The sequence below is a fragment of the Orycteropus afer genome, unplaced genomic scaffold (assembly GCF_000298275.1).
Source record: "Orycteropus afer afer isolate SDZICR_OR568_19922 unplaced genomic scaffold, OryAfe1.0 scaffold00062, whole genome shotgun sequence".
NCBI classification, from domain to species: domain Eukaryota; kingdom Metazoa; phylum Chordata; class Mammalia; order Tubulidentata; family Orycteropodidae; genus Orycteropus; species Orycteropus afer.
The window spans coordinates 5,839,293-5,851,177 of NW_006921649.1; the positions used below are offsets into that span (position 1 = coordinate 5,839,293).

At 42.9% G+C, this 11,885-nt stretch overlaps 1 protein-coding gene across 1 annotated transcript in view; it reads left to right on the top strand.

The window, feature by feature from the left end:
• TENM2 (teneurin transmembrane protein 2) overlaps positions 1-11,885 on the top strand; it is a 1,334,042-nt gene that overhangs the window by 982,203 nt on the left and 339,954 nt on the right. The window contains exon 5 of the mRNA XM_042780802.1: positions 2,133-2,371. Coding sequence (XP_042636736.1) covers positions 2,133-2,371 — 239 coding nt within the window. The remainder of the gene's footprint in view (positions 1-2,132; positions 2,372-11,885) is intronic.

The window sequence follows — 11,885 nt, forward strand, 5'->3', positions numbered from 1 at the left end:
GGTGCGGGATCGGGCAGTGTTTCGTTCTGCTGTGCATGGGGTCGCTATGAGTCGGAAACGACTCGACGGCACTTAACAACAACAACAACAACAACCAGGGGTACCTTGTTCAATTGCTCAGCAAAGATGTTTCCAAAGAAATAACCATGATCACATGACCTAGAGAGGCCATCTCAGAACAAGAAGCAGGACAGAAAGGTGAAAACAGCACAGGGACAGTTTAAGGTAATGTTGAAGAGCTCAGACTTTCTTGATATATGAGCCTCTGGGTTTAAATCCTTAGACAGTTACTTGACTTCTACAAGCCTGATTCCTTGTATCTAAAATGGAGATATTAAAATAATTCTTAGCTCATAAATAGCTGTGAAAATATAGTTCAAGTTTCCATAACATAGTAGGTATCTAATGCAGTGGTGGTTCAATGGTAGAGTGCTCACCTTCCATACAAAAGACCAAGGTTCAATTCCCAGCCAGTACACCTCATACACAGCAACCACCCATCTGTCACCAGAGGCTTACATGTTGCTATGATGCTTAACAGGTTTCAGGGGAGCTTCTAGACTGAGACTAAGAAGGCCTGATGACCACTTCTGAAAATCAGTACATTAAAACCCTATGGATCACAACAGTCAGTTCTGCAACTGATCATGGGATGGATCAAGACCAGGGAGCATTTTGTTCCACTATGTATGGAGTTGGCATGAGTCAGGAACCAACCTGACAGCAGCTAACAACAACTGTACATGATAGTGTTTATCACCACAACCACCACCATCATCATCATCATAGTTGTCATCTCTTGGTGATTTACAATAATCTAGTTTCCATATCTTGTTTGATTACTTTACAAGATTGTTGTGGGTACTAAAATCTAGATGTGTATGTGAAAGTATAAGACTATTTTAATTTATGGAATTCATTGGTGTATCATCAAGAGTAGTATTTCCCCCTTTGTCCTATACAGTGTAGCACTAGTGAACTAAGACTATATTAAACTCTAAAAAAAACAACCCACTTACCATTGAGTTATTCTGACTTGTGATGACATAAGGTTCTCAATGACCATAACCTTTCGGAATTACATTGCCAGGCTTTTCTGCTGAGGCACCTTTGGGTGAATTTGAATACCCAAATTTTCAGTTAATTGTTGAGTGCTTAACTGTTTGCATCCCCCCAGGGACTCCTAGGACTGTACTAATCAAAACAAAACAAAAAACCTGTTGCGTCCAGTTGATTCCCATATGGTGGTGACCCCATATGCTTCATGGCATATCTGTGCTCCATTTCAATAGTTGTAATGTTACACAAGCAGATCACCAGGCCTTTCCTCCAAGGTGTCACCAGGTGGATTCAAACTGCCAACTTGTATTAGTAGCTGAATGTTAGCCATTTGCATCACCCAGCAATTCCTAGGACTATACTGTTATCATTAGGAGCTGTAGAGTCAGACCAACTCATAGCAACCCTATGTAGAGAGTAGAACTGACTCCTAGGGTTTTCTTGACTGTAATATTTACAGAAGCAGATCTCCAGTTCTTTCTCCTGTGGATGCACTGGGCAGTTCCAACTGGCAACCTTTTGTTTAGCAGCCAAGCTCTTAGCCATCATATCATCAGGGCTCCTTAAGATTTAAAAAAAAAAAAAAAAAAAACCCTGCCTTCAAGTCAATTCCAACTCATAGTGACCCTATAAGACAGAGTAGAACTGCCCCCATAGGGTTTCCAAGGCTATAAATCTTTCCAGAAGAAGATTGCCTCATCTTTCTCCTGCAGAGCAGGTGGTGGGTTCAAACTGCTGACCTGCCGACCTTCTGGTTAGCAGCCAAGTGCTTTAACCACTGTGTGATCAGGCCTCCATGCTCAAGCTCACTGCCATCAAGTCGGATCCAACTCATAATGACCCCTCCTTGGGTTTCTGAGGCAGTATCACTACAGAAGTAGATTGCCCAACCTTCCTTCTGAGAAGTAGCTGGTGGGTTTGGACTGCCAGCCCCCTGGTTAGCAGTCAAGAGCCTTAGGCACTACACTACCAGAGTTCCTAGGACTATATAAATCAGAGAGGAAAAAAATCTCAGCAAGACATTCCTCCTTAGTCACCACAGCCACTCTGACCATCTCCCTTCTTCCTGGCAGGCACTTCCTCTTTAAGACCTCCTCGGGAAGCACTCCCCTGTTTAGCAGCTCTTCTCCTGGATATCCTTTGACCTCAGGAACGGTTTACACACCACCGCCCCGCCTCCTGCCCAGGAACACCTTCTCCAGGAAGGCCTTCAAGCTGAAGAAACCATCCAAATACTGCAGCTGGAAATGTGCTGCCCTGTCTGCCATTGCCGCAGCCCTCCTCTTGGCTATTCTCCTGGCGTATTTCATAGGTAAGTCAGGGCAACCTGCTCGTCAACCCAGGTTGTAAGAAGGTGGGGCAGGGGCATGGACTTGTGAATGCACAGGACCTCTGCTGTTTGTACAATTTGCTTCTTGGCTCCTGAAAGAAGTAATAATGAGTGATGGATGGGAGTGATTTTTTTCCTCTTGAAATCCATTTAAATCTGATGAGTTTCTCCTTCAGGATTCTAAATGACATTTATCAGAACTGAAATTAAGCATCCTTACTGGATCCTTTCTTGGAGACGAGCTGAGAATTGTAGTGCCTGCAAACTCATCCCTCACTCCCAAAGTAGCCTTCTACTCTCCTCCATCATTGCATTTTAACCCATGTGTATGCTCCAAAATCCATGCAACATTGGTTAACTTTAGCCAAAAACTAAATAGAAAGAGAGTGATAAGGTATGCCTGGGAACATCTTGATCTGAGAAAAAGCCAAATAGCTATCTTATTTTCAGAGCTGTGGAACGGGAATCGAGAGACCAGAGCATGCAATTGGTCTTTGTGCAGAATCCAGTTGCCACGATACAGTTGATCTTGCCCACACCTTTCCTTTACTACTGTCCCTTTAACCCCAACCCACATCCCTCCCATGCCAGGGTATGCCTTATGGTAGCAGCTTGGTGAAGTTGCTAGGGTACCTTCCTTCTCATGCCAAGGATATTGGTTTGCACCCATGTGGTGTAGCCATGTAACCATGGAAAGCAACAGATGCTGAGAGCTCTGGGGCAGGGTGCCACTGGCATATCAGCAATCTGGGCTGGACCCAAACTCTGCTTGCAGCTCCTGGCCCCAACAAAGAGCCCCAGTCCTGCTGCTCTGTCAGTCGAGCCTGCCAATGACAGACCTCCTGGCTCAGGAAGAGGCTAGGCCATAGTGAGGTTTGTTAAAGTTTATTTGAAACACTAGATAGTTCTGGTTTGGCTTCAGGGCAGCTATGACAGCCCTTTTCATTTTGGCTATGCCATTTGACAACGTTAACCTATGAAACACCAGCAAAAAAGGCCAACTCCAAAACAGTTCTCAACCCTTATGCTAAAACCCCTCTCATTTCAGAGGAAAAAACTAGGCAACCCTGATCATGCTAATTTTGCCTCTTCCTCAACACAAGTTCTCCCTCCTCCCTCAGGGTGATGGCTTCCACTCATTCTTTATCTTCAGGCAACCCAGTCAGACTGATGCCTATCAGAGAAGGAGTTGGTCCAATAATTCCAAACCTTTCTACCTAAGCTGGCGTGATGGCGGAGGAATTGTGAACCTCTAGAGATCTTGGCCCAGCCCAAAGCAGACCATGGCAAGCCAAAACTTGGCATAAATTTTCCACTCTTCCGTAATATATCTATGCTTAATATGGAAAAATAAGCTTTTATATTCCTTACCAATTACATTTCCCAGGAATGCCCTCCAAAACCAAGCAAATTGACACTCCAGGGAAAGGTACCATGCTTATCTAGCTGGAGCTTTGCAAAATCTTTGTGCCTTAAACCTCAGCTCTGCTTAGGAACCCTGACATGAAAGTCCTGCTTACCTCTCACTTACCTTTCAATGAATGGTGGAATAATGGATTGGCTTGGGGGAGCGGGGCTAGGGCATCTGTGGCACCCCTCAATGACTTGAGTAGACTCTTTTGTATTGTTAGAGGTAGTTTTGTATGATTCCTCAGGTAGCTGTTCAGAGGCTCGGTGGAAACAAATTGAATGTGCCTTCAGGGTCTTTGCATGATTTGGCTTTGTGTCAGAAACTTCAAAAAGAATCCATGTGCTCACTTCTCAGGTTTAATGTTGTGTTGGGCTGGTGGGCACCATGGGGAGCCCAGATATAGAAATTGAGGCACTACCTGACTCTGCCAATAGTGTCCCCAGTGTGCCTCCAACTCCACTTGCAAGAGAGAGATAGATGGCTACTGCCTGATTTATTGAGCTTGATAGTTAAAATATAATAGCTTTCTGTAAGGGCGATCATATAAATGGGAAACCATATAGTGAGAGTTTAATGTTTTAATCGGGTGTGTAACTTGTAAATGATGGATTAGGAAACATATTTATCCTCAGTCTGGAGGCTACTGGAAGCTGGACCTGAGCATCTTAGAATGGTTTATTAGTTTATAATCCATCATTTCCTATTATGTATGCTTTAGGTAAGATTATGCTTTGACCCTGGAGTATTGAAGAATAGTTTATGATTCAAAATGAGTGATGTAACAGGCAAATTTCCTCGGCAGTAATGGTAGAAAGCATGGAGCTATAGAGCCACTCTCAGCTCCTCTCCAGAGATGACAAGGTGGGAAAGCATGGTGTAGGGTCAAGATCTGGAGAGCTAACCTTGGCCCCCATGTCTCACTTCTCCTTAGCCATGGCAAAGCCACTTGCCTTCTGGGCCTTGATTTCCTAAGTACAAAATGGGGACATGGTGGTTATTTATGTGCAGAAACTCTGAAGTATGATGAGAATTAATTAATGTGTATAAATCACTTTGAAGATGAAAAGCAGTATATTATTAATTACAGAGCTCCAGGGGCATAAACAGTACACAGCAAACACAGAGGAAAGTGCTGTTGGAAACGAGGAGGGATTGTGCCTACCTAGAAAACAAGCCATTAGGGAAGGACATGAGGGCACATGAAATCTGACGCCCTCTTATTAAGGGGAGAGCAGCTTTGAAAACCTGAGCATATTCTGGTTCACACAGAACTCCGAGTTCCATGAGAACATGACAGGTCCTGAAATTGAAGCATCAGTCCTGGGACTTTTATGGACAAGCCCTGGGTTCAGGCCTGCCAGGAACTGTGACAAACAGGTCAAATTATCTTCCTTGCGTGTTCTAACCCATCAAGAGAAAGCATTCCAGAAATGAGCAATTTGGAATAGTTTAGCCCCATGTCAATTTCTTCCACAGATCCAAGCATGTGGGTGGGTGTAAAAGCAGAATGATGCCAGCCCTGGTACACATTGGAAGACATGGGCCTTTACCAACTCAAGAGCACAATTCCTCAGTTCCTGCTCACACAACTGGGGTCTGAGATCTTTTATGATACTCTGCCATAAGGTACTCCCTGTGCCAGATTCTCCCAATGCATGAACCACATCTTGGAATAAATTACTCTGAAAAGCTGCATGAACTCATTTAGGCCACTAGGGGACCACTTTGCATGGCTCTCAGTCCCTGACCTAAATGGTGCCTAGATGGGAGCTCTGGTAGCATAGTGCCTAAGGCACTTGACTGCTAACCAGAAGGCTGGTGGTTCACACCCACCAGCCACTCCTGGTAAGGAAGATTGGGCAATCTACTTCCGTAGTGATATTACCTCAGAAACCCAAGGGGGGGGTCACTAGGAGTCGGGGCCAACTCGACGGCAAATAACAACAACAGAGGAAACTGGTTTAGGAGAATTTGGCTGTGAAATAAAGAGAGCTTTTTTCTCAGGAAGTTGGCTCATCTCTTCCTGGAGCAATTCAAGTACACCCATTGCCATTGCCTGCAATACCAGACTTCCCTCTATATCCCTACATTTTTAAATCATGTTTCCTACCTGTTTTATAGAAAATGTATAATTTTTTATCTACATGTATTTGTTGTTGTTGAGTTGACTCTGACTCCTGGTGACCCCACGCAACAGAATGAAATATTGCCCAGTTCTGTACCATCTCTGTGATTCTTGGTATACTCAAGTCCATTGCTGCAGCCATTGCACTTGACTGCTAACCAGAAGGCTGGCGGTTCAAACCCACCAGCCATTCCTCAGAAGGAAGATGGGGCAATCTACTTCCGTAGTAATGACTGCCTCGGAAACCCAAGGAGGGGTCCCTATGAGTCGGGTCCGACTCGACGGCACATAACAACAAATACAACATAGGAGGTTCATCTTCCAACACTCTATTGAGAAATATTCTGTTGTGACCCATAGGGTTTTCATTGGCTCATTTTCAGAAGTAGATCACCAAGACTTTCTTCCAAGTCTATCTCAGTCTAGAAGCTGTGCTGAAACCTGTCCACATGGATGACTTTGCTGGTATTTGAAATACCAGTGGCATAGATTCCAGCATCATAACAACACATGAGCCACCATAGTCTGACAAACTGACAAATAAATGGTAGTTTTATCTAAATGGTTTGCATATAACAACTGGCATTACCATTATACCTGCTTAGAATTGTAAGCTTTTCTATTTAAAACACTTTTGTATAATTATTAAATTTGATCCCTGTCCCCAATCTCCAACATAGAACACAAAACACATCAGAAAATAAAATTGACATATTACAATCACTTGACGGGAGTTGATGCCAAGGCCAGAGATTCTAAAGGCACACAGTTGCAGGGCCTTCGTCTCCTAATGGCCAGTCTAACATCTTTCCCTTGGCTCCTCTCTCCTCAAGACTGCAGTCAGCCAAATCCTCTAAACGCTGTTTGAAACCTACATGATCCCTTTTTTACATCAGCTTCCCTACCAAGTTCTGTCTTCATTAGCAAGAGAGAGTAATGGGTTCCAAACCATCTTTTACAGAAGCCCTGACGGTGCAACAGTTAAGTATTTGGCTGCTAACCAAAAGGCTGGTGGCTCCACAGGAGAAAAACCAGATGATCTGATTCCATAAAGATTACATCCCTGAAAACCCTATGGCATAGTTCTACTCTGTTACATGGGGTCACTAAAAGTCAGACTTGACTCAACAGCACCCAACAGTAAGACAATCATCTCCCAATACAACAGACAGATATTATATCTTCTCCTGAGTCTCTTAACCTGTTCTCGTATTCTTGTTTTCCCAGATATCTTCTGTTACAAGGATCACTAAACTCTTTCTGTAAAGAACCAGATAGTAAATATTTTTGGCTTTGTGGGCCATCTGATCTCTGTCACAACTATTCAACCCCACCACTGTGAGGTGAAAGCAGCCATGGGCAGTATGTACACAAACAGGCATAGGTGATCTCCGGTGAAACTTAAATTGTTGTTGGTAGGTGTCATCAACTCAGCTCCAACTCTTAACAGCACTGTGTACAACAGAACTTAACACTGCCTGGTCCTGCACCATCCTCACGATCCTTGTTAAGGTTGAGCCCGTTATTGCAGCCACTGTGTCAATCCATCTTGTTGAAAGTCTTCCCCTTTTTCACTGACCCTCTGCATGATATCCTTCTCCAGGGAGTGGTCCCTTCTGACAACATGACCAAAACTGAAATTATGAACAATGAAGGTTGAATTTTATATAATTTTAACATGTGGCAAAATGTTATCCTTCTGTTAATTGTTTTCAACCCATTAAAATGTAAAACCATTCCTTAGCTCATGTGCTATACAAAAAACATGTGGTAGATTGGATGTGACCCACGCACCATAGTTTGAAAACCCTATTTGATTGTATGAATGTTCTTGTCCTAAGAATAGCTTTACAGGTTGTCTCCATCTTTATAAAAAACAATAAAATTGCTTTCAAACTGGCTAAGAGTCCAACCATATGTCCACTGTAAATGAAACAGATGATTGACATTTTCTGATGCTGTAATCCCATTTCATAATGGATAATTACATCCAACTTTCTGGCCCAAACCAAAAAGTAAGAAAAGCAAGCAACCTTTCTCTTTAGTTAAACATTTCCTATAGGATAATTTCTCCATCCTAATAATGTAGCTTTTTACTAGACTGCTCGAAACTGTCCCAGCCCACTGATGGAGTAGAATTTCCAAATAACTTTTCAGGCTACTCACTTTTCTCCTCAATCTTTGGTTACTGGAGATTCTTCTGCAAAATCATTGCCTGGTTGTAAAACATTACTCAGCGCCCAATGCTTTCTTTGTTGAAGTTGTCGAACAGGTTGTAACAGTGCTTAGTCGCTGAATGACATCATTGCTTTCTTGTCATAGATTAGCATTACAATAGATCTAGAACTTGAGTGGACTCTGACTCATGGTGACCCTATATGTATCAGAGAAGAACTGTGCTCCATAGAATTATCAACGACTGATTTTCAGAAGTAGTCACAGGAGCTCTGGAAGCGTAGTACCTAAAGCACTTAACTGCTAACCAGAAGGCTGGCGGTTCAAACCCACCAGCCACTCCTTGGAAGGAAGGTTGGGGAATCTACTTCCGTAGTGATACTGCCTTGGAAACCCAAGGAGGGGTCGCTATGAGTCGGGTCTGACTTGATGGCAGGTAATAACAACAACAACAACAGTCACAAGTTTTCTTCCTAGGCACCTCTGAATGGACTTGAACCTCCAAACTTATGATTAGCAACTCAGCACATTAACCATTTGTACCACCCAGGGACTGTAGAGTAGATCGAGTTTTCTTGAAAGCATAGAATGTTCACACAATGTTCACATCAAATCAAGGAAGAAAGATGCTTCTAATATGTGAGTTTGCTGTCTAAACCACATAATCTTAGAAATTCTAATTTGGGGATCAACACTCTATTCAGCATGACACCCACCCCAGACTATATTGCCCCTGAGTTGGAAACAGTATGTAACATGTGTGGAGCTTCTGTCAAAACCTTTTCACGTGGTTGGGGGGTGAGAGGGAGCAGAGAGAAAGAAAAGAGCATTGATGTCATCCTAAATTAGTTTTTAGCTCTTCAGATCTCTGCCAAACTAAAATACATATATATATATTAGAAAGTCACCTTGTCTTTTTTCACTACAGTAATTCCTGCCAAATATGAAATACTATGTTTTAAGTAAGCTGCCGAGAGCTCCATCTTCTGCCACTCCGACTTTGATCTGGGAAGAACGCGGGCCATCAACATGTCAGGATGTTAAAAGTGTGGTAATTTGGGGTGCTTTCAGTTTCTTTTGAAAACAATGAGAGATTATTTTCTATGGAAACTAAAAGCCTACAATGTGTTTAAAGTTGCTACACTTGAAAATTGATATGTTGAGACTCATACTGATGAATCCTGCGATCTCAGCTGCTATTTTGTGTATTCCCATCTCGCTCAACAGAGCAGGTTTAGGGAAAATATAAAGAAAATGACAGAAAATGATGAGAACAGTACATTTACCTGGCATCCTCTGTGAGGGTGCCGCCACCTCAGAAAAATGTTGATTCTCTCGTTCAAGCTTACTGCCCTTGCACTTTCCAAGCCAAATCAAAAACCAAACCAGTTGCCTTTGAGTCAGTTGTGACTCGTGTGTTCTCTTCCCATGTGTGTCCAAGTAGAATTGTGTTCCATAGGGTTTTCAATGATGGATTTTTTTTCAGAAGTAGATCTTCTTCTGAAGCACTTCTGTTGTTGTTGTTGTTGTTATGTGCTATCGAGTCAGCCCCAACTCACAGCGACCCCTCCTTGAGTTTCCAAGGCAGTATCACTTACGGAAGTAGATTGCCCCATCTTCCTTCCAAGGAGTGGCTGGTAGGTTTGAACCGACAGCCTTTCTGGTTAGCAGTCAAATGCCTTAGGCACTACACTACACTTCTGGGTAGACTCAACCTCCACATTTTTGGTTAGCAGCCAAGCCCATTAACCATTTGTACCACTCGAGGATTTGCTGGACTAGCCAGACAAATGGTAAAGCTCACCCTCCTGTGTGCATTCTAAATTATGCATTTATCTCCTGTTATTTAAAGGGCAAACACTCATGATTAAATCTGGACAGTTCAGAAAATAGCATTAGCATGCAACTCACTGGCCCCAGATGGTCAAACTTTGTAGTTAGCCACATACACAGGAAAAGAGTGCTATTCACAAATAACTCAGGGGACCCAGTTACTTTATCTGTTTGGATGTCAGTAGCAGACTCCTTATCTAATAGAAATGCTAATGTGTCCTTAACCTAGTAATGAAGTCCTATCCGTGCTTACCCACTGGTGAGTCTTTGGCAGTACACTTGCCATTTCATAACTATACACCTGTTTTCACAGAGCCTGTTGATTTACTGAAAGTAAATTAAGTCATTAGCTGGGTCTCCATCACCTAGCAGCCATGTGACAATATTTGTGTCTCATGTTTAACATTTAAAAAAGATGAGTTTCTCACTGCAAAAATAAAAATAAATAAAGAGAACTGATGTCCTAAAAAAAAAAAAAAAAAAGATGAGTTTCTCTGCTTCTGAAAATGTATTTGTGCAAGTTAACCCAAACCCATTGCTGTCGAGTCATTTCCAAGTGGGAGGACTTAAAATGCTTTCAGTTTGCTCAGTAGCTGACCCTTCCAACAAGACACCTGTCACAATCCAGAGTAGTCAGCCAATAAATGCAGGGCTTTCTCACCATAACATCAAGCACTTGCCAGTTGCTGTTGAGTTGATTGTGGCTCATGTGTCCCTATGTGTGTCATATTAGAACTGTGCTTCATGGGTGTTTCAATGGCTGATTTATCTGAAGTAGATCACCAGGTCTTTCTTCCAAGACAGCTCTTGGTGAACGTGAACCTCCAGCCTTTCAGTTAACTGCCAAGTGTGTTAACTGTTTGCATCATCCAGGGACTCCAAAGGGAAAGGATAAAAAAAAAAAAAAAAAACTCACTGCCATTCAGTCGATTCTGACTCATAGTGACCCCTCTGGGTTTCCAAGGTGGTAAATCTTTACAGAAGCAGATTGCCCAGTCTTCCTTCCATGAGTGGCTGGTAGGTTTGAACCACCACCCTTCTCGTTAGCAGTCAAATGCCTTAGGCACTATGCCAGCAGAGCTCTTATGGGCAAGGGTGTTGTTGTTGTGGTTATGTGCCATTGAGTTGGCCCCAACTCATAGCGACCCCTCCTTGGGTTTCCGAGGCAGTATCACTACGGAAGTAGATTGCCCCATCTGCCTTCCTAGGTGTGGCTGGTGAGTTTGAACCGCCAGCCTTCTGGTTAGCAGTCAAGTGCCTTAGGCACTATGCTACCAGGGCTCCTATGGGCAAGGGTAGTGGATGAGAAAGAGGTAGCAACTCTTCCTCCAGACTTTGTAATGCATCTTAATGCAGAACCAGGAGGAAGGGAGTAAGTGTGACAGTCCCTTGCCACTTAAGAGCCACAATACAGATATGAGCGAATCATATCATCTAAGGACCCAATACATTTTGCCTCCACAGAATAAGTGCTAAATGTAGAGTGTTCACCCGTTGTTTCCCACTTGAATCAGCACTAAGACCTTTGTCCTGAACTCTCTTTGTAACAATGATCTCTTTATCTCTCTCATTTCTCAGTCCAGAAAAACCAATGAGATGCAGTGACATCATTGTCCCAGCTCCACATACTCTATGTATTTTATGGAACCCCTTAGAGTAGTGACTAGGCCTCAGACCCTTCACTTTCTCACACTACCACCACCACTACCACTACCCCCCCCAAAAAAAAAACAAGCACCCACCAGTCAGTTGCCATGAAGTTGATTTCATCTCATGATGACCTCACGTGTATCAGAGTAGAACTGTGCTCCATAGTATTTTCAGTAGCTGATTTTGTTTTTTAGAAGTAGGTCATCAACTTGGAGGACATTATGCTGAGCGAAATAAGTCAGTCACAAAAGGACAAATATTGTATTAGTCCATTATTGTAAAAGTTAAGGAAAGGTTTATAT